Source organism: Mobula birostris, chromosome X (genome assembly GCF_030028105.1).
Source record: "Mobula birostris isolate sMobBir1 chromosome X, sMobBir1.hap1, whole genome shotgun sequence".
Classification (NCBI taxonomy): domain Eukaryota; kingdom Metazoa; phylum Chordata; class Chondrichthyes; order Myliobatiformes; family Myliobatidae; genus Mobula; species Mobula birostris.
Genome location: NC_092402.1, coordinates 27,942,951 through 27,964,975, shown reverse-complemented (window position 1 = coordinate 27,964,975; position 22,025 = coordinate 27,942,951). Strand labels below are relative to the sequence as shown.

General features: G+C 40.2%; 1 protein-coding gene across 1 annotated transcript in view; it reads left to right on the top strand.

The window, feature by feature from the left end:
• hrob (homologous recombination factor with OB-fold) overlaps positions 1-22,025 on the top strand; it is a 40,273-nt gene that overhangs the window by 5,707 nt on the left and 12,541 nt on the right. Inside the window, exons 2-6 of the mRNA XM_072249353.1 lie at positions 7,773-7,832; positions 9,065-10,330; positions 12,414-12,497; positions 15,261-15,401; positions 17,283-17,391. Coding sequence (XP_072105454.1) covers positions 7,773-7,832; positions 9,065-10,330; positions 12,414-12,497; positions 15,261-15,401; positions 17,283-17,391 — 1,660 coding nt within the window. The remainder of the gene's footprint in view (positions 1-7,772; positions 7,833-9,064; positions 10,331-12,413; positions 12,498-15,260; positions 15,402-17,282; positions 17,392-22,025) is intronic.

Genomic DNA, 22,025 nt, shown 5'->3' with positions numbered 1-22,025 from the left:
TCTTCTAAACTTCAGTGAATACAGGCCCAGAACCATCAAGCGCTCAGCCATGATGAAGTGGTGGAACCTAATTCTGCTACTTTATCTTATGATCTGAAATGTGAACAGCAAAAACATTTGTGCATGACCTTGGTCTGTTACCAAGCTCCACTCACCTAACTTCATTACACAACAAATTGGAGGAAATTAAGTGGCAAAGGCTTGGAGTACATGTTCACAGATGCTTAAAAGCAGCCAGAGAGTTCATTAAGATGGTGAAAGAGGGTGCTTTCATTTTTTTTGTTTAGCTGTGGCTTATATTAAACACACTACTTAAGGCCACAGCTTGAGAAAAGTGTATAGTTCTGTACCACATCACAGGAAAGATGCAAATGTACTGCTCAGGATTTTACTGTGAATGGCTATTGGAGCTGCCAAAACATTAAAACTGAAATCGGAGGCATGCAAGTTAAGAAATGTTCCTCAGAGAGGCCAATAAATGAATTGTATATATTTGAAGTAATTGACAAAAGGAATAGAGTAGATACAAAGGCAGAGTTTTGCTCCAGTTAGTATAAGTGGTCTGGAACTTGTTGAAAATGATTTTTTTTAAAAAAAAAAAGAATCTCTTATCACATTGAAAAGATCCATGGATGTATACGTGAAGAGCAGTGACGTGCAGAATACAGGCCAAGTACTAGAAGATGAGATTAGGTTGGGTTGCTCCTTTTCAAACATTACAGTCACATGGGCCAGATGACCTATATCTGTGCTCCATAATATTCTGGAGCAGGTTAATCATAAGTATCAAATTATTGTTATATCTCTGTTCTAGTTACAGTATACTAGTAGGATAGTTTTGATCATAGCCACCTCCATAATACAAAATCTCCATAGTGCAGTATTCAATTAATGTTATTATTAAATGAGATGTCTCAATACTAAAATCATCATGAGAAACATTGCTAAATTATATCTATGGCTTGATTTCTAATGTTCAATTGCACACCACAGTGACCTCTAAGGTCTCTTGTATTGTAGATTATTTGATTATGAACTACAATTAATGTCATTGTTAAACTGTGATTAATTTTTACTCCATTATTTTCGGATGTGCCCACATTTATAACCCATTTTGAACTGTCAGCGAGAAGGTAGTGGTGAGCAACTGGCTTGATGAAAGTATCTCCATTATCTTATTAAGTAGGGAGTTTCAGACTTAAACCTGGCACTGATGAAAAATTGGTCATGAGTTACTGGTAAACTTGCCCCATCAAAATCCAAATTGAGTATGAGTAGGTGAAAATTAAAAACAATGTAGATGCTTGAAATCTGAAGTAAAAATTGGGAATGCTCAGCTGGTCAGATGACATTAACATTCTCAGATTAACATTGATTTATACACCAACTCTGTCCTTGAGCACATCAACAAGTGTGTAGATAGAGTGACATCACAAAAACAAATAAAAATTTTCCCCAATCAGAAACCATGGATGAAGAGAAGTTCGCCTCCTGCTCAAAACCAGAGATTCAGCCTTCAGGTCTAGAGACCGGGAGGCTTACAGCTCAGCCAGGGCCAACCTGAGGAGGGGAATCTCTTAGGCTAAACACATATACAAACAGAGAATCAAGGAGCATTTCAACTCCTCGGACCCCCGGCACATGTGGTATGGCATACAGGTCATTACAGACTTCAAACCACCTAGTACTGTGCCCCCTTCCAGCTCTGCTTCCCTCCCTGATGAGCTCAATTACTTATACACTCGCTTTGACTGAGAGAACAAGGAGGTCATCCTCAAAGCGAATCTCCCACCTGGTGAACTGTCTCTCTCACTTTCCACCTCCAATGTGTGCGCCACCCTGAGCAGGCTGAATGTATGGAAGGCAGCTGGTCCAGATGGAATACCTGGCCGTGTGCTCAGAGTCTGTGCAGGGCAGTTGGCCGGGGTCTTCACGGACATTTTTAATATGTCCCTGGCCGGGCAGTTGTCCCCACAAGCTTCAAGATCGCCACCATCATGTCAGTGCCGAAGCATTCCACTGCCATGGGCCTGAATGACAGTTGCACTCACCCCCATCATTGCAAAGTGCTTTGAGAGACTGGTTTTATCACATCTGACATCCTGTCTGCCCACTATCCTGGACCTCCATCAATTTGCCTATCGCACCAACAGGTTAACAGAGGAGGCCATCTCCACGGCACTTCGCTCTGCCCTGACCCACCCGGACAGCCCCAACTCTTACGTCAGAATGCTGTTCATTGACTTTAGTTAATCTGGCATGCAATTGTGGTTGTTGTGTACATCCCTCCCTCTGCCAACCCGACGTCGGCGTGTAACATCATTTACACCGTCATAGCCAGATTACAAACCCAGCACCCGAGTGCCCTCATTACCATCTCGGGTGACTTCAACCATGTTACCATGGCTAGAACACTGCCCAGCTTCACACAGTATGTGAGCTGTACAACCAGAGGGGAGGGGACTCTGGATTTGATCTACGCTAACGTTAAGGATGCAGATAGCTCCTCTCCCCTCCCCCCACTGGGAAGGTCAGATCACAACCTGGTGCATCTAAAATCCTGCTACGTGCCTCTGGTGAAGAGTAAACCTGCAACCTCGAGGACAGTGAGGAAATGGTCAGAGGAGGCTTACGAGGCGCTCCAGGGTTGTTTTGAGGTGACAGACTGGCAGGCACTCTGTGAGCCACATGGAGAGGATATTGATGGGCTCACAGAGCGCATCACTGATTACATTAACTTCTGTGTGGACTGCAATGTTCCGACAAGAACTGTCCTTTGTTATTCAAATAACAAGCCATGGGTGACAAAGGACGTTAAGGACATCCTGAACGCTAAAAAGAGGGCGTTTAGAGATGAAAATAGGGAGGAGCTGAGGGCAATACAGAGGGACCTGAAAGCCAGGATCAGGGAGGCTAAAGACAGGTACAGGAGGAAACTTGAGTGGAAACTCCAGCAGAACAACATGAGAGAGGTCTGGAGTGGGATGAGGACCATCACTGGGTTCTGGCAAACTAGCAACAGAGGAGCTGAAGGCAGTGTGGACAGGGCCAATGAACTTAACCCGTTCTTTAACAGATTTGACATTGTGGCCCTGCCCATCCCCTACATGAGCCATCTGTTGTCGGCCCCCAACCAACACATATTCCACTCTCCCCTCCTACCCCTCCTCACAGTCCCCCACCCTGCTCTCACGACTATACCCCTTCCCCACACGAAACCACCACGGTGGGCTTCACAGCTGAACAGGTGAAAAGACAGCTGAAACGTCTCAACCCAAGCAAGGCTGCAGGACCGGATGGTGTCAGTACCAGGGTGCTCAAAGCCTGTGCCCCTCAGCTATGTGGAGTACTTCGCCATGTATTCAACCTGAGCCTGAGGCTCCGGAGGGTTCCTGTACTGTGGAAGATGTCCTGCCTCGTCCCTGTGCCGAAGACGCCGTGCCCCAGCAGCCTCAATGACTACAGACTGGTGGCACTGACCTCCCACATCATGAAGACCCTGGAGAGACTTGTTCTGGAGCTGCTCCGGCCTGTGGTCAGGCCACACTTAGATCCCCTCCAGTTCACCTACCAGCCCCGACTAGGAGTTGAGGGTGCCATCGTCTACCTGCTGAACCGTGTCTACGCCCACCTGGACAAGCCGGCGAACACTGTGAGGGTCATGTTTTTTGACTTCTCCAGTGCGTTCAATACCATCCGCCCTGTTCTGCTGGGGGAGAAGCTGACAGCGATGCAGGTGGATGCTTCCCTGGTGTCATGGATTCTTGATTACCTGACTGGCAGACCACAGTACATGTGCTTGCAACACTGTGTGTCCGACAGAGTGATCAGCTGCACTGGGGCTCCACAGGGGACTGTCTTGTCTCCCTTTCTCTTCACCATTTACACCTTGGACTTCAACTACTGCACAGAGTCTTGTCATCTTCAGAAGTTATGACTCTGCCATAGCTGGATGCATCAGCAGGGGAGATGAGGCTGAGTACAGGGCTACGGTAGGAAACTTTGTCACATGGTGTGAGCAGAATTATCTGCAGCTTAATGTGAAAAGGACTAAGGAGCTGGTGGTAGACCTGAGGAGAGCTAAGGTACCGGTGACCCCTGTTTCCATCCAGGGGGTCAGTGTGGACATGGTGGAGGATTACAAATACCTAGGGATACGAATTGACAATAAACGAGACTGGTCAAAGAACACTGAGGCTGTCTACAAGAAGGGTCAGAGCTGTCTCTATTTCCTGAGGAGACTGAGGTCCTTTAACATCTGCTGGACGATGCTGAGGATGTTCTACGAGTCTGTGGTGGCCAGTGCTATCATGTTTGCTGTTGTGTGCTGGGACAGCAGGCTGAGGGTAGCAGACACCAACAGAATCAACAAAATCATTCGTAAGACCAGTGATGTTGTGGGGATGGAACTGGACTCTCTCACGGTGGTGTCTGAAAAGAGGATGCTGTCTAAGTTGCATGCCATCTTGGTCAATGTCTCCCATCCACTACATAATGTACTGGGTGGGCACAGGAGTACATTCAGCCAGAGACTCATTCCACCGAGATGCAGCACAGAGCGTCATAGGAAGTCATTCCTGCCTGTGGCCATCGAACTTTACAACTCCTCCCTTGGAGGGTCAGACACCCTGAGCCAATAGGCTGGTCCTGGAGTTATTTCATAATTTACTGGTGTAATTTACATATTACTATTTATTATTTATAGTGCAACTGTAATGAAAACCAATTTCCCCCGGGATCGATAAAGTATGACTATGACTACTATTGACTTTAGTTCGGCATTCAATACTGTGATCCCCTCCAAGCTGATCGCCAAACTTCGCCAGCTTGGTATCAGCTTATCCCTCTGCAATTGGACCCTGGACTTTGACTAACAGACCCCAATCAGTTAAGTTAGACAACCTCTCCTCCTCCACTCTCACCCTGAGCACCGGCATGCCTCAAGGCTGTGTGCTGAGCCCTCTTCTGTACTCCCTTTTCACCTATAACTGTGTTCCTGTACATGGTTCTAACTCCATAATCAAGTTCGCAGACGACACCATGGTAGTTGGCCTGATCAGAGGGGATTACGAGACTGCCTACAGGGACGAGGTCCAGCACCTGGCTGCGTGGTGTGCCGACAACAACTTGGCCCTTAACACCCAGAAGACCAAGGTGATCATTGTGGTCTTCAGGCATGCTAGGAGCCACACTCACGTCCCCATCTACATCAACGGAGCTGTAGCGGAGCGTGCATCAAGCTTCAAATTCCTTGGTGTCCACATTTCCGAGGATCTCACCTGGTCCCTGAACTCCTCCACCCTGATCAAAAAGGCGCAACAGCGCCTTTATTTCCTGCAGAGCATCAAGAAAGCTCACCTATGTCCCAAGATACTGACAGACTTTTACCACTGTACCATTGAGAGCATAGTCACCAACTGCATCTCAGTGTGGTATGGCAATTGTCTCATATCGGATGGTAAAGCACTCCAGCATGTGGTGAAAACTGCCCAGTGGATTATCGGCACCCAATTGCCCACCATTGAGGAGGCTGAGGTCCTTTAACATCTGCCGGACGATGCTGAGGATGTTCTATCAGTCTGTGGTGGCCAGTGCGATCATGTTTTCTGTTGTGTGCTGGGCCAGCAGGCTGAGGGTAGCAGACACCAACAGAATCAACAAACTCATTCATAAGGCCAGTGATGTTGTGGGGATGAAACTGGACTCTCTGACGGTGGTGTCTGAAAAGAGGATGCTGTCCAAGTTGTATGCCATCTTGGACAGTGTCTCCCATCCACTACATAATGTACTGGTTGGGCACAGGAGTGCATTCAGCCAGAGACTCATTCCACCGAGATGCAACACAGAGCGTCATAGGAAGTCATTCCTGCCTGTGGCCATCAAACTTTACAACTTCTTCCTTGGAGGGTTAGACACCCTGAGCCAATAGGCTGGTCCTGGGCTTATTTCCTGGCATGATTTACATATTACTCTTTAACTATTTATGGTTTTATTACTATTTAATTATTTATGGTGCAACTGTAACGAAAACCACTTTCCCCCGGGATCAATAAAGTATGACTATGAGAACATCTACCATAAACGCTACCTGTGCAGAGTGAAAAGCATTATCAAGGATGCATCTCACCCTAACCATGGACTTTTTACTCTCCTCCCATCTGGTAGGCGCTACAGGAGCCTCCACTCCCGCACCAGCAGGCACAGGAAGAGCTTCTTCCCTGAGGCTGTGACCCTGCTGAACCTCACATCACAGCGCTAAGCAGTATTGCACCCATATTATGCTGTCTCAGTGCTTTTATATTTGTGTGCTGTAGCACTGACTTTTTATTCACAGTTATTTTGTAAATAACATTATTTTTTGCATTTCTGGTTAGATGCTAACTGCATTTCATTGGCTTGGTATCTGTACTTGGCGCAATGACAATAAAGTTGAATCTAATCTAAATCTAATATCTGTGGAAAAGAAACATTTAACACAGTTTTAAGTCAGCAACCCATCAACTGCTAAATCTTTCCTATGTTTTCTGTATTTGTATCTCTGAGCAAGTTGTTATTCAGGGATGTTGCTTGGTGTCACTGTTAATGATACCTTCCTGTACCTTGCTGCAATGCTTAAGGGTACACTTAGTGCTCAGTGGACATAGTGTCCTTTGAACATGGCAAACCTGGGTAGTTTTCCACATTGTCAGATTGATGCCTGTGTTGTACAGTAACTACTAGAGCTTAACTAGAAGCGCAGCTAATTCTGGAACTGTGGTCTTAAGTATATTGTCAAGGCTCATAGCCTTTGCTTGCAGCCATTTCTTTGTATCACATGCAATAAATTGAATTGGTTGAAGATCTGTGATGAAGTCTCAGGAGAAAGTAGAGATAAATTTTTTTTTGGTACTATTACGTATGAGGTTGCAAATTCTTCAACCTTGTTTTTAGCACTTACTGGCTTGACATAGCTATTGCTGCCTGTTTTCATGGTGCAGGATATTTTAATTTGAACTTTTTTTGATGCTCTTCTGGTGTTGATCCCATTACAACCTAGCTTAGAAAATAATGACTAGAAAGAGCTCTCCACCACTGTGATAAACATCAAGCATCTAGGCCTCAGCCATAGAGGAATGCTGAAAATATTCAACAGGTCAGACATAATTTGAAGAGAGAATTTGAGGTGTTTCAGGTTGATGATCACTCTATTCATCAATTCTGACGGAAGATTTATCATTTATAATTGATAATCTGTTTGTCTCTCCATGGGTCTTGCCTGGCATGAGAATTTCCAGCATCCTTTTCTTATTACAGATTCTCAACATCTGTAGTTCTGTTTTATTCCCCCCCAGCAGACTTCATATGGGGAAATATATACGTTAATCATTATCAGAGGCTGTTGGTTGTCATCCTGCTAATACTTTTGGTAATAAAATTAATAAAAACTATCTTGGATGGAAAATATAGTGAAACCTCTAATTTCACAAGCATAGTTACCATAAAAAATGCATCTCTGCCTTTATTGTAACATTATTTAGATTATTTTGTGCATGTTACTAATGTTTTTCTGTCAATAAACACCTCTAAAGTCTTCATATTAAGTCATGCATTATTTAAATGAAAAATATTTTATATATGAAGCATGTAATCTGTTTAAAATTATTGTGAATGTGCAAAATTATTATTTTTGCACTAGTAGTAATAAAGGATTGTACAGAATCTAGACTGCATTATAATCATGGCGTTTCACGTTCATGGACTTGCCTGAATTTCCTTCCTTACCCTCCTTGAAGGCTTGTAGTTTCCAGAAGCTGTTTACTGTTGGAGAAGAGTTTGGTGACGACGATGATGATGTAAGTGATGTTTTATACAATATGCAGCTTCAAATTCATTTTGACAGTGCAGCTCCTGTGGAAGATTAGAAATTTTTATTTAACCTGCCATCTTCTATTGTGCCATCTTACTGCTTGCTGTTTCAGGTTAAATTTGGTGCAAGCACAGCAGACCCACTGAATAAATGGGAACCATTGACTGCTGGGAGAAAGTTAATTAGAGCTTATTATTTATTTGCATTATTGCCATTGGTTTTTATGTTAGTATATTAAATGTAAAATAAAATATGAGTGCAGCAGGCTGTCTGCTGTAACTATCCCTTGTGTTCAGTTCCAAAGATTGAACTAACTGGGTTCTCAGAACAATGTAAGATCTGCTTCAGTAATAATTGTGCACCTCATAGGAAATGAGATTGAACTTCATGGGAAGTAAAGGATCTGGGGCTGCAACTACATAAGTCATTCAAAGTATTGACATATTAATACAATCACTTAAAAAAGCTGAACAAAGCGTTGCATTTTGGAAGGAAAGAACTGAAAGGCTGAGATGTGTTAAATTTGTACGAAGCCATACTTGGGCTGGACATGTTGAAGCTCTTAAAGCCTTCGAGGTTATGAAAGAGCTTCAAACAGGACCCATAGACAAAATATTTTTGATTTGGTCTTAGAATTTAGATGTTGACAACATGAAATATAAAATGTTTAGTAACATCAATATGTAATATCTTGTTAATACTTAAAGGTATGATATTACAAATGGTAATAATACCTTGACGGTGAAAAGTCTGTATTCTTATTGTTCACTAAGTTAATTTTTGAAAAAAGATAAAATGTGATTGACACCTTCTTCGCATTATTTCCCTCTTTTTGGTTGAAAAGTCCATCAAACTATTCTAACTCAAAAAAGAATTGAGTAAGGGCATCCCTGAACCTGATAGGTTTCTCATTTTTTGTTTCAGCCTGGTATACCTTGCCAGTTTGGGTTGATTCTCTGTGTATCCTAAATAGTTCGGATTGGTTTTTGAATCTTAAACTTTTGTTTTAAATAAATATTTTGACAATGAATTTTTTATATGAATGCTCATTAATAACTAAATTTAAATTGTATGTCTATACAGATGGTTACATTTTGGCATATTTTATGTTTAAAATAGATATAATTTTAACAAGTATAAAAAGTTTCTCGTACTTTGAAAACACAACTATTCATTTTCCAGTGTTGTGCAACTAATTTTCTAATCTGCTGTGAGCAGGATTTATTATCGGCGGCATTGGATGCTGAAAGCGCAGCCATCAGCTCATCTGGAATGACCCCCAGTGTTGAACTAAGGCCTATTTCTTCAACCCTTAGGACACCAGTTAGTTCATATTACGAACCTGTAAAATTGGCATGCAGCTCTGCAGGTCAGAAATATTTTCAATCAAAACCTGATTCTGATGATGAAACTCCTGCAAAGAAAACGTTGACAGGATCTTCTGATGTTTCTTTGAGATCACCGCAGTGGCCAAACAAACAGCATTTAACCTCTAACTACAAGTTTGTTAGCAATGCTTGGCAGAACATCACTATAAAATCAATCACGGATGTCGACAAAGAAGATGATCTGTTCTGGTCTGGTTCTGAAAAGCTGAATAAGACTGAAAATATACTCAATTCCACAATGGGAAAGGGCAGGACTTCAGCTTTTTATGAAGAGAGTCTTTCAACCTCTGGAAATGTTTCTTCTCAAATGTATTCAACAGGTGATCTCCCACCAGGCAAATTTCCATGTTTGCCAAGAGCCGATAATGTTACAAGTGGCATTTATAAGGATGGTCAGGTGAAGTCTGTAATGAATAATTTTGAGGATGCAAGTAAAGCTTACAAGCATCTTAATCGATCATCACATAAATTCAACCAGTGTCCAATTAATTTAAGTAATGTTCAGATTGATGCTGTCACAGTGGGAGGAACCAAGAATTCGTCTGGTCACATTACTGATAACTGTTGCACAGATGAAATGTCTAAGACTGTGTCTGAGATTAAGTTATGTAGTCCTATTCCCTCAAGCATGGTCACAGCAACAGAAGAATTATTAACACCAGTACCACAAAATTCTTTAGGAAAACGTATAATAGATAATACTATTAGGCCATATAAAACTGTCTCCCCAAGTTCGAAATTTGCACAACACCATAAAATGGGCTCTACTGATTTAAAAAACTGTCCAAACTCCACACCATTTAGACCAAGAATTCCTCTTAATAGCTTAACCCCCATGTTTTCAGATGGAGGCCTCAGAAGACCCATTATGTCCACAGGTCAATCTCGAGCACTGATGTGTACTATAGAAAGCCCTTCAGTTTCTGGAGGAGCTCCGTGTTCACCAGCAACAAATCCAAGTTGTGTAGGAACTCCTGTAACCAATCGCCTAATTCAACTGGTATCGGCTGCTAATCAGACACCAGAAATTCTAAAGGTCGACAGACCTCGGGCAAAACGACGCTTCCCTGGACCTGCAGGAATTCTTCCACAACAGGTATGACGACTGACACCATTTTAAGTTGGTTCTCAATTCTCTCATTTTTAATAGCTAGTCAGTGCGAATTGAAACTCTTCTGTTGTAACTGAACTGTTCTGTTCCATGAATAAGAAGAAAATAAGAAAACCTCTAAGGAAAGCCTGTTTTTTCTTTTTTCCTCCAGCTAATATTTCTTGATCTTGTGTTGCTTAATCAGGTTCAGGCTGGTACAGTACTAAATTCAGTCTCTTAAGTTTAGTTGTGGAAGTAGTGTAATATTTCAAATTCTTTTTGAATGATCGGTGTATTAAAGAAAAGGTTCAAATTAGAATGTTATAAATACAGAAGATGAACATTTCAAAAGACAGTAATAGTTTCAAAGTGAGAAAAGTCCCAGTTTCCTGAAGACATGCTCTCAAGAATTCTGATGGAGGTTGGAGAAGGCATATCAGAACTCTTGACCACAATTAAGCTCTTATAAACTGGAGGAATGCCAAAGTAGATTGCCACTTAAACATGCAGTATAAATGCTCAAACAAGACAAATGTGGACTGGATGCCCTGATATAAAAGATGGGTAAATTTCTTAAAAACTATAACATGTTGTCTTCTATTATTTTTTAACAGAATAGGGATGATATAGCCCTTTAGTTGTGGGGTTTGCCAGACCATTTCAGTGCACTGTGAATCACGCACAGATGAGATCAGGTTAGAGCAGCAAATTTCCTGAAGGAAGTTGGTGAATTTGTTTTTTTTTACAATTCTGTAAATGTATATTCACTGTTGCTATTGAGTCCTGATGAAGGGTCCCTGCCTGAAACATTGACTAATACACTTTTCCTGGCCTGATTTCCTCCGGCATTTTGTACGTGTTGTGGTGAACTGACATTAATGTTCATTTCATCTTTCAGTGAGTTTAAATTCTCTAGTTGTTGTAAGGATTTGAACGTGTCTGAATATTTAATCATCCTCTAATCTGTTAATCCATAAATTTAACCATTGTGCTACTGTATGATAATAGTTTCATTTGCAAGAGCAATTTATTATCCATGAATTTTCAGTTCTGCTTGTCTGCAGATCTTTTACAGAGCATATCAACGGTAGGAGTGATTAAAAGACAGAATTTTGTTGGTTTGGTGTTTGGATTTGTTTAAAATTTCATTTTTTTTAAAAACAAGTAAATGTGCATATAGTAACTGTAAATTTGGGGGAAATAATAGATTGTATTAATATATTAAAATGAAGTTCAAGAAGCTATATATGGTATTGGGGAAAGTGGCAGCATCTTCATGAGAGCGGTATAACAGAAAACGGATGACTGCTTAAGTGAATGCAAGAAGTTTTAAAATAAGATGGATGTATATTTGAACAAAAGGGAAAGGCAGGAGAATGTTGACAGTAATTTTGCAATATCTTGGACATCATAATGCGATGCAAAAAGAATAAAAAGTGCAAAGCCTCCCATCAGGATTATTACTATGTGGAAAATCCTGATGGTGCATGCCGAGATTTCAAGTAATGCTTTGCAGATTGCTTTAGAGAGGTAGAATGATTGTAATTTCATGATTTGTAAAGGCTTTATTTTGACAGCACTTTAAAAACAATTTGGAAATGTCATTGATGTTTGCTTTATTTTCTAAAGCAATTAATGAACAAAATTAAATATTCATAGAGCTATATCCCAAGGACTGCTAAAGTGCACCTATTATAAAATGAATAGCCAGCTGGTGGCGCAGTGACCAAGGTTCCTGAGTTCGAATCCAGTTGAACTTTTCATCCGTGCCCAGTTGAGTATCGAACCAGCAACTCGACCTCATAAAAAGTACTAATGGTGTCGAGGTCTTCATTGATGACGATGGACGAACCTTAACCTTATAAAATGAGTACAACATCTTCTAATGTGAGGAAATGTCTTAAATTTCCTCTGATAAATGTGTGAACATAATTTGTTGGAATAAATAGACATGAATTCAAAGAGTAAACTTTAACATGCTAAACCAGCATTTGCAGAGCCCAGCAGCTTGTATGGTACTTGTGTTTTGTAAATTGCATATTGATGTTCTAACTCTAAATGTTTACTGCCAATCCTGCTTGTCTTCCAGCATTATGGTAAAAACCTGGATGAAGTCTTGATTTCAGTCCCACAGACACCAATATATTGTGCAGTGCCTAAACTATGCCCTCAGGTAAATTAGCAGATTTTCTATAAAGAAAAGTTGGATCTTAACATGTACAAATTAGTCCTGAACTTTGAGCTCTTTGGGAATGTGGAAAACTAGAATAGGATTATCCAAATCTTTCACTTAGGACAAGTTAAAGATTTATGATGCAAGGGCTCCCAACCTTTTTTATGCCATGGACCAATACCATTAAGCACAGAGCTCAATACCCCTGAATGACTTCTACTTGATGAAAGGCAAGTTTACCTTCTAGTTGCGCAATCAAGTTAATATACTATCGCTGTTAGATGGAAAAAAATCACAAATTATTGACTAATTATTAACTGTTGACTAACTGACAGAGTCCATGATCTTAAGGAATGGCAGTGAACACTCAAAGGACTATGCAATTTGCCCTGCTTTTTATGTTCTTAAAAGTCAGTACTAAAATTTTCGCTATTTTCATTTCAATTAATGACATAAATTACAACAAAATCCCCAGATTTGCAAAACATCCCAAAGTAGAACAAGGAATGTAGTAAGCAAGTAGATTTGTTATTTACATTTCTTGAAAGATTGAACCTAGTTTCTTGTGGAGAATTAAAAAATAGTTGGTTAACAAAGGAGGAGTGTAAACTAAAGGGAACAAAAAGAAAAGGTACAGCAGTGCTACAGGTATCTTTAGAGATTATCCATAACATTACTAGAGTTAATGTACAAAACAAGGCAAGTTTATATTAAGGTGTTACTCTGATATTATTTGGAGTACTGATCATAGTCATGGTGACTGAGTTTCAAAAAATATGTTCCAGTAGAACATATAATGGGGTGCAAAAGTGAAGATCAAAAGATTCTTGTTATTGAAATTCTTATTTAAATTCTATAAAAGATTAAGAGTGTTATAATTATTTTGCTATTTTAGCTACTATAGTGAAGAGCTCAATGGTAGGCAGACACAAAATTAGAAATTCATAAGTATGAAGTTGATCCTCAGATAAAATCTCTAAATAAAATTAAAAGTTATGTAAGAACTCCTAATTAACATAATAAATGAAAGTCATGAAAAAATTGGCGAAAAATTTGAAAGATGTGATGAGAAAGTGGCTGTTGAGTCAAGATTTATCTGTCAATAAGAAGGGAAAAACTGAAAGGCATCCCATAATGTCTTAGGCACAATGAATTATTTCTAAAATGTAGTCACTTTGAGCACATACTAAAGGGAATATGTGGACACCCAATTTCTCTTCTTCCCCCACCCCCCTTCCATCAGGCAGAAGATTTTAAAGCCTGAAAGCACATTACTACCAGGATCAAGAACAGCTTCCATCCCCACGGACCTCGTACAATAAGATGGACTCTTGACCTTGCAATCTGTCTCATTGTGGTCTTGCACCTTATTGTCTGTCTGCATTGTACTTTCTTTGTAACTGTAACAATCAGTATTGTGATCTTGTGATTCCTGTGATCTTTTATTGCTTTTCCCTTCCCTTGAACAGATACATTACAGGTGAATTGATATTCAGGAGATTTCAAAATGAGTTTGAGCTTGAGCTATCAAGAAAGCTGGTTACCATGTGCAAGCTGTGATATAAATCAAGTTCCATCAATGTCTTATCACCTCAGAGCACACCTTGGTAGATTTTGTATATTGATTTTTTTTTTTGGCAATATTAGGCTGTCACTCTTGAAGCATTCTGCTTACAGAGCTTGCATTGGTATAAGCAAGCTATAATGGCAAATAGTTTAAAACATCAAATGGCCAATCAAACTAGAAATGGCTGCAGCTACATGTTCTGCAATAAGCAGTTTCAGTACTTGGCTAGTTCAAGTAAATACCTGCAAATTGCTTGGGCGAATCTCATGTCATTGGCACTAAAAGTTGTTGACCATAGCATGATTCACACAGATTCAATGAACTGAGAGCACTCAAAGCTGCAGTATGTGGAAGTTTGCCTTTCTCTTTCTTGCTGAAAATTATTCACAGGAAAGAGTTGCCTGCTCTACTGGCAATAATTTGATTGTATTTTTTTAAGGAAGTGTCAGTTTCACTGAGTGACTGTATTCATTATTGATTTATTTTCCTTTATCTCTTTTTCTTAACTACGTCCTTCCCTTAAGGTATATAGAAACATAGAAAATAGGTGCAGGAGTAGGCCATTCGGCCCTTCGAGCCTGCACCGCCATTTATTATGATCATGGCTGATCATCCAACTCAGAACACCGCCCCAGCCTTCCCTCCATACCCCCTGACCCCCGTAGCCACAAGGGCCATATCTAACTCCCTCTTAAATATAGCCAATGAACTGGCCTCAACTGTTTCCTGTGGCAGAGAATTCCACAGATTCACCACTCTCTGTGTGAAGAAGTTTTTCCTAATCTCAGTCCTAAAAGGCTTCCCCTCTATCCTCAAACTGTGACCCCTCGTTCTGGACTTCCCCAACATCGGGAACAATCTTCCTGCATCTAGCCTGTCCAATCCCTTTAGGATCTTATACGTTTCAATCAGATCCCCCCTCAATCTTCTAAATTCCAACGAGTACAAGCCCAGTTCATCCATTCTTTCTTCATATGAAAGTCCTGCCATCCCAGGAATCAATCAATATATCCTACAGGCTCAGGAACTATGATTTTTTTTCCTGTAATGTGAAAAATTGATGATTAATCAAGGGAGTACAAAGAGCACAAGTAGGGATTGGAATAATGTGATTCTTCTGGAATATAGATTAATAACACTGAAGACAGAAAATGATGTTTACTGTTGTATAATTTTTTTTATAATTGACATTTAAGGAAGATCTAAGTTCTCAACATTCCATTGAAGATGACTTTGGGAGAGGCCCATGGGCTGCCATGAAAGAAGAATTAAGATTGGATGAAGGAGACACTAACTGTTTCCTTCGAAACTATAGCATTGTCATGGTTCTGCGAAAGGTAGGTTTTATAGTAGTAGTAACAATGATGGACTTTACTGATCCTAATACACAAGTACAGTTTAATTGCAACCTAAGGATAAAGAATGCTCACCACAACATCTTAGAGTAGGAGGGAAGGGAGTCGATGGACAGGAGGGAAAACACTGTGCTGTAGTTGCAGAAAACTAAAGTTAGGGGTTGAAATTATTGCATAGAAGTATGCTTTATCTATATTTGGAGAGAAGTGTGATGCTAATGAAAAATTGAAAGTTGCCAAAAGAAAAGCTGATAACATTAGAATAACCTTGCTTTAATTAGTAATTATTATGGTTCGTTCCTTTTTAAGATGCAAGTTTAAAAAAATGGTTTATAAGCAAATAGACAAAACATCATGGCTACATTGACCTATGAGAGATGAGTCAGTGCTTTTAATGTAATCTTTGTAGCTGAAGGCTAACAGAGAGATAAAGTTAGAGGGACGGTGGAATGGGAAGATCACAAACAAAGCACCCCTAATCCCAACAGCCATGCATCTTTGAGCAAGGCATTGCACCCAAAAGGTGTGGGGGGAGATTGAGTCTGAGCTGCTGCTGCCCCTCAATGACCACCAGCTGGAGCATTAGGTTTATGTATCAACCAGCTAGCCACAACTATCAAACAGCTGACTAAATTAAAGCCAAAAACCTAGCTGGGCCTTTGCCAGATTGATTAAAATGAGCTTCAGCATCAGAAATAAAAGTTCATATAAGCTGTCATGTTATTCATTTAGTATAGGTAACCAAATTTCTATCGTAGGAATTCCTTCTCAACTTGCACATTATTTCAAGTTCAAAGTACATTTATTATCAAAGCATGTGTGCATTATACAATCCTGAGATTCATTTTCCCACAGAAAGCCATGAAACAAAGCCATGGCACCTGTTCAATGAAAAACATAAAACACCCGCGCGCAAAAAAAATAGCGCAAACAGCAAAAAAAAAAGCAAAAAAAAATACAGAATATAAAATACAAAATCAAGAGTCCAGTCATACATTTCAGTTCAATCTAGCGCTGTGTCGTTCATTATTTGCAGGCTGCCTCAATCAAAAATAGCCAAAATAGCAACAAAATAAAGACGCCAGAAGTCAGAAACACATTATAATGTGAACTACAGAATCCAATTCAGAAGCTCGTCAATTAAACCTTGCCCAAGTCCCAGGACCCCAGCACAATCCTTCAGCAGCGTCGAGTGAGAGGGAGGGAGAGACAATTTCAACGCCGGGACCTTCCTCCAGGACCAGTGAGAGAGAGGGAGACCCATCACACTTCCTCTAGTAGCAGTGAGTGAGAGGCTAGTAGACGGCGCTGAACACCCGCTCACCTTTCATGCTCGCCTCGATGATTTCAATCTTCCTAGATGCTTCAATCAGTGAGAAATGGAGTCGATCTTGATCTTGTCTCCAGGCTTCTTAACCTCTAGGCTGCACATTTTGCTCAAAACCTCACCGAACACCCTCGGAGACAGCAAAGCGTCAGATCGTTCAATTGGTCCAAAAACACACCATCAAAATGTAAATCACAGGTTCTGATAGTAGCGCAACCACATTTGAAAACAAAACAAAATGTAAAAGAAGTAGTTTCGTGAACCATCTGGAGGATGTTGAGTTGTTCACTGGTGCTATCTTCTTCCAGATAAGATTTTATTATGCAGGTTTAGCCTTAAAGCTGCATAATAAAAAGCAGATTATCTGTTACTTGTCTTTTTTTTTGCATATTGTGTACTGTACTTGCGTTATATATTGCTTTGACACTGAAAAGTACTTCATTTGCTGTAAAGTAGTTCAGAGTGTGTTTTAATCAAACAACATGATCTAACGCATTTCTAAAATAGTTTTAAGTGAATCATAACTGTTTCTATAGGCGGCCTTAAAACAGCTCCCTAAAGGCAAGGTTCCTAACATGGCTGTGCTTGTAAAGTCATTGACACGAACAAACACGGATGCCAGTGCCGTTTTTAAAGATCCATCAGGTAGGGTTATCCTTCTGATGTTTCATTTTGGATTTAATAATTGAAACTGCGAAAACAACTTGACTTGGTACAGAGGTATCACTTTGGGATCTGTCCAGATCCTTAAAAAATCTAAGTCTTCCAAAAGCAAATGTTTATTCCGAAAGTTATGGCATTAGTGTAGCCTATATAGATTTTGCTCCCCATTATTCCACTTCCTCTTGATTACTTGGTATAGGTGATCCTACACAGGCTAAGTACTCACTCCTATACTTGTCATGTTGGCACCGTGTGTTAAGATAATTGATAATTATTATTTTGTTGATAAAGCTTCCTTTGGTTTTTGTTCAGACTCTCCAAATCAGATTTATTATCACAAAATTTGTTACTTATTTTAACTGCTTTAGTCTGGCTAGTCTTTCTTTTAAATTTAATGTTGCCTAAAAAGAACAAGGAATTATTGGGTGACCTTGGGGAAGTCTGGTATTATTCTTACTGATCCATCTTTTAAAAGGGCAACAGTTTAATTCGTTTTTGAATTGGTCACTGTAAACAAGATTTGAATAATGTCTTTCCCTGTTAAGGGAAAAAAAACTTGACAGTTTGTCCCAAAATGTTGCTCACCCTCTTTGTTTCCCTTTTGCATTTCCTGTCTCATCGGAATGTGTTAGTTTTTGGCTAATTTTATTTTGCATACTCTCTCAAACTCTTTGTCTTTGCTGAACGTGGTGAAAATATTGACAAACAAGATCTCATAGGCATATACCTTTTTCTCATCTTCACTATGCCTTGCCAAAGTAGTAGTAAATAATTTGTGAAGGATATGCACATTATGGAACTGTAGTGAGCATCATACTCGTACTACAAACATACAATTCCAGTGGGAAGCATGGAGTAAAAATTGCTTGTTACAATTCTTTACAGCAGTTGTAACATACTTGCCTTTCCCACAGTAAATGGGTACTGTTCTGTGGGTAATGTAGACAGTCAAAACTTGCACTTTCTGAAACTAAATGAGTAGCTATTAATGAACTCCGAGCCATCAGGGAACTTGCAAATAATCCCTTCTAAATCACAAAACAGGTCAATCTAATTCTGACAGTTGCTCCTTGTCTAAAACTTTGGGATTATTCTTATCTACCTATGTTGCCATCTTTAGGAATCTTGGATTAGTACACCAAGCTCTCTCTGTTTCTTAATACTACGGACCCTCCTCTCATTGTATAGGCCTACCCTTCTAGCTCTCGATCTGGATTGTCTTGCACTTGTCAAGATTAAATTCCATTTACCATTGCTCTACGGATCTTACCAATTGATTAATAATTTTTTCTAGCCTACATATTTCCTCATTATCACTAACACGATCAGATTTCATTTCAACTGCTAATCTGCTAATCATACTTACTGTATGAATGTTCAGATCAGTAATGTACATAACAAACAGCAAGGATCCCAGGGCTGATCCCTATGATATACCACTGGTCACGGACTTTCACCATTACCCTCTGTTTCCTATTAAAAGCCCATTTTGGGTCCAATTTGCCCACTTGCCAATGATTCTGTGGACTCTAACCTTTGGAGCTTGTTTGCAATGTAGGACCTCATCAAAGACCTTACTGATCCAAGTGGACTACATCAACTGTATGATCCTCATTAATATGCAGTGGATTCTGGTTAATTAGGCTGACAGCTAATCGGGGTAGCTGTTTATTTGGGTCAACTCTTAAAGAACAAAAAATAATCGAAAAAATAGCTGGGATTCTCTTCATTTATTTGGGACACAATGCTGCTTAATTGGGACAGGAGACAGTTGCCGAACAGTTTCTATCTAGCGTTAGTCGTTTTCACTTGAATGACCGTTAGACATTGCATTGTACTTAGAGTGAACAGTTTTTAAATGGCGTCAGTTGCGTGTGTTTGGGTTCAAAAAGCAGTGATTTTTGTCACGGATAGTTCACAAGAAATAAGCAGTAAGACAACTCAGAACTGTTTTGCTCATTGTGGTTGCAAGCATTCAGATGCCAGAAATGGCTGGGAATGAAAATGGAACTATTTCTCTACTTCCAAGTTAAGAACTACAAAGAGTTTGAAGGTATGGACAATCATCCTGAATGTTACAATGAAAATGAAGATTTGGAAGATGTAATCATTGAAAACATTGTTTGAAGGCAGTCCGCCCTCTGCACTAGGTGTCTGCGCTGATTGTTTATTTACAGTCAATCAAAAGAACAATGAGTACATTAGATGAATTCCTCTGTCGATAACTATTAGGAACTAATACAGTTTCATAGTACTGTAGTAGTGTTGGTAGTGTTTTCATTTGTTCTGTGTTTAATTTAAATATATAATTTGTTACTCAGTTAAATGGTAGTTTTCCTTTTAATATCTTTTTAAATATTTCCGTGAAACCTCAGCTAATGGGGCAGCTGCTTAATTGGGCCAAATTGTACTGGTTCCAAAGTGTCCCAATTAACTGGAATCCACTATTTTGAACCTAGAATATTGAATAGTACAGGCCCTACCGCCTATGATGTTGTGCTGACCTTTTAACCTACTCCAAGATTAATCTAACCCTTCCGTCCCACAGAGCCCTCTAGTTTCCTTTCATTCATGGACCTGTTTAAGAGTCTCTTAAATATACGTAATATATCTGTCTCTTCCACCACCTCTGGTAGTGTGTTCTATGCACCCACCACTCTCTGTATATTTAAAAAAAAAATTACCTCCGACATGTCCATACTTTCTTCTAGTCATCCACTCATGTTTGCCATTGCCACCCTGAGAAAATAATGATCTTGTACACTTTATTCAAGTCAACTCTCATTCTCTTTCACACTAAAGAGAAAAGCCTTAGCTTGCTCAACCTTTCTTCATAAGGCATGTTCTCAAGTCCAGACACTATCTCCTCTCTAAACCTCCACATCCTTCCTTTAATGAAGTGACCAGAACTGAACACAATACTCCAAGTGTGGTCTAACCAGAGTTTTATAGAACTGGAACATTATCCCGCAGCTCTTGAACTCAATCCCCTGACTAATAAAGGCTAACACATCATACACCACCTTAACCACCTTGTCACCCTGCATGGAAACTTTGAGGAATCTATGGATGCAGACCCCAAGATCCCTCTGTTCCTCCACACTGCTAAGATTCCTGTCCTTAACCTTGTATTCTGCCTTCAAGTTTGACCTTCCAAGATATATCATTTCAGTTTTTGAGATTGGACTCCATCTACCACTTCACAGCCCAATTTTGCATCCTGTCAATGTATGTAACCTACGACAACCTTCTACACCCTTCTACACTTCCCACAACACCACCAACCTTTCTGTCATCTGCAAACTTACTGCCACCCTTGCATTTCCTTATCTAAGTCATTATCTAATCACAGAGCAGTGGTCCCAGTACACTTCCCTGTGGAACACTTGCTAGTTAAGTACATCCAGGCAGAATAAGCTCCATCTACAGTCACCCTATGTCTTCTGTGGGCAAGCTAATTCTAAATCCACAGAGCCAAGTTTCCCTGGATCTCATGCCTCCTGACTTTCTGAATCAGCCTACCATGGGGAACCTTGTTGAACACCTTAGTAAAATCCACATACACCACATCCACTGCTCTACCTTCGTCAATTTACCTCAAAAGTCAATCAGACTCTTGGAGCGTGACATGCTCCTCACAAAGCTGTGCTATCACTAATCAGATTTTGCTTCTCCAATTGTGCATAAATTCTTTCTCTAAGAATCCTCTCCAGTAGTTTGCCCACCACTGATGTAAGACTCATTGGTCTATAATACCCAGGATTATCCCTATTACCTTTGAACAAAGGAATAACATTTGCCTTTCTCCAAGCTGCTTGTACTACTCCTTGTGAGGAGACAGAGATCATTGCCAACGGCATAGCAGTCTCTTCCTTCACTTACTGTAGTAATATGGGGTATATCCTGAATGGTCCTGGGGACTTAGCTGTCCTAATGCTTTTCAAAAGTTCCAACACTACCTCTTTCATAATCTTGACACAGCCCTGTTCTTTGTTGACCTTGTATTCATCAAGGTCCCTCTCAGTGGTGAATAATGAAGCAAAGTATTCATTAAGGGCCTCCCCTACCTCTTCCAACTCTAGGTACGTTTCCTTTTTTTATTCCCAATTGGTCCTACATTCACTCTAGTTATCCTCCTATTTTTCATGTGTGTGTAGTACACCTTAGGTTTTCCCTAATACTACTTGCCAAGGCCTTCTCAAATCCCCTCCTAGCTCTCCTAAGTCCCTTCTTAAGCTCCTTCATGGCTACCTTATAAGTCTCGAAACCTGTCTGATGTATGCTTCCTTCTTCCTCTTGGCTACATGCTCCACCTGTTGTCAACCATGGTTCTGTCACCCTACCTCAATGGGACAAACCTATCCAGAACCCTATGCAACTGTTCCCTAAACAACCTCCATGTTTCCGTTGTACACTTCCCTTGGAACATCTGTTCCCAAATTAAGCTCCCATTTCTGACCTAATAACAGCTCAGTTTAAGTTCTGACCTAATAGCTGCATAATTGGCCCTCCCTCAATTAAATACTTTCCCATTTTGTCTGCTCCTAACCTTGTCTGATGTTACAGAAACATAGAAAACCTACAGCACAATACAGGCCCTTCAGCCCACAAAGCTG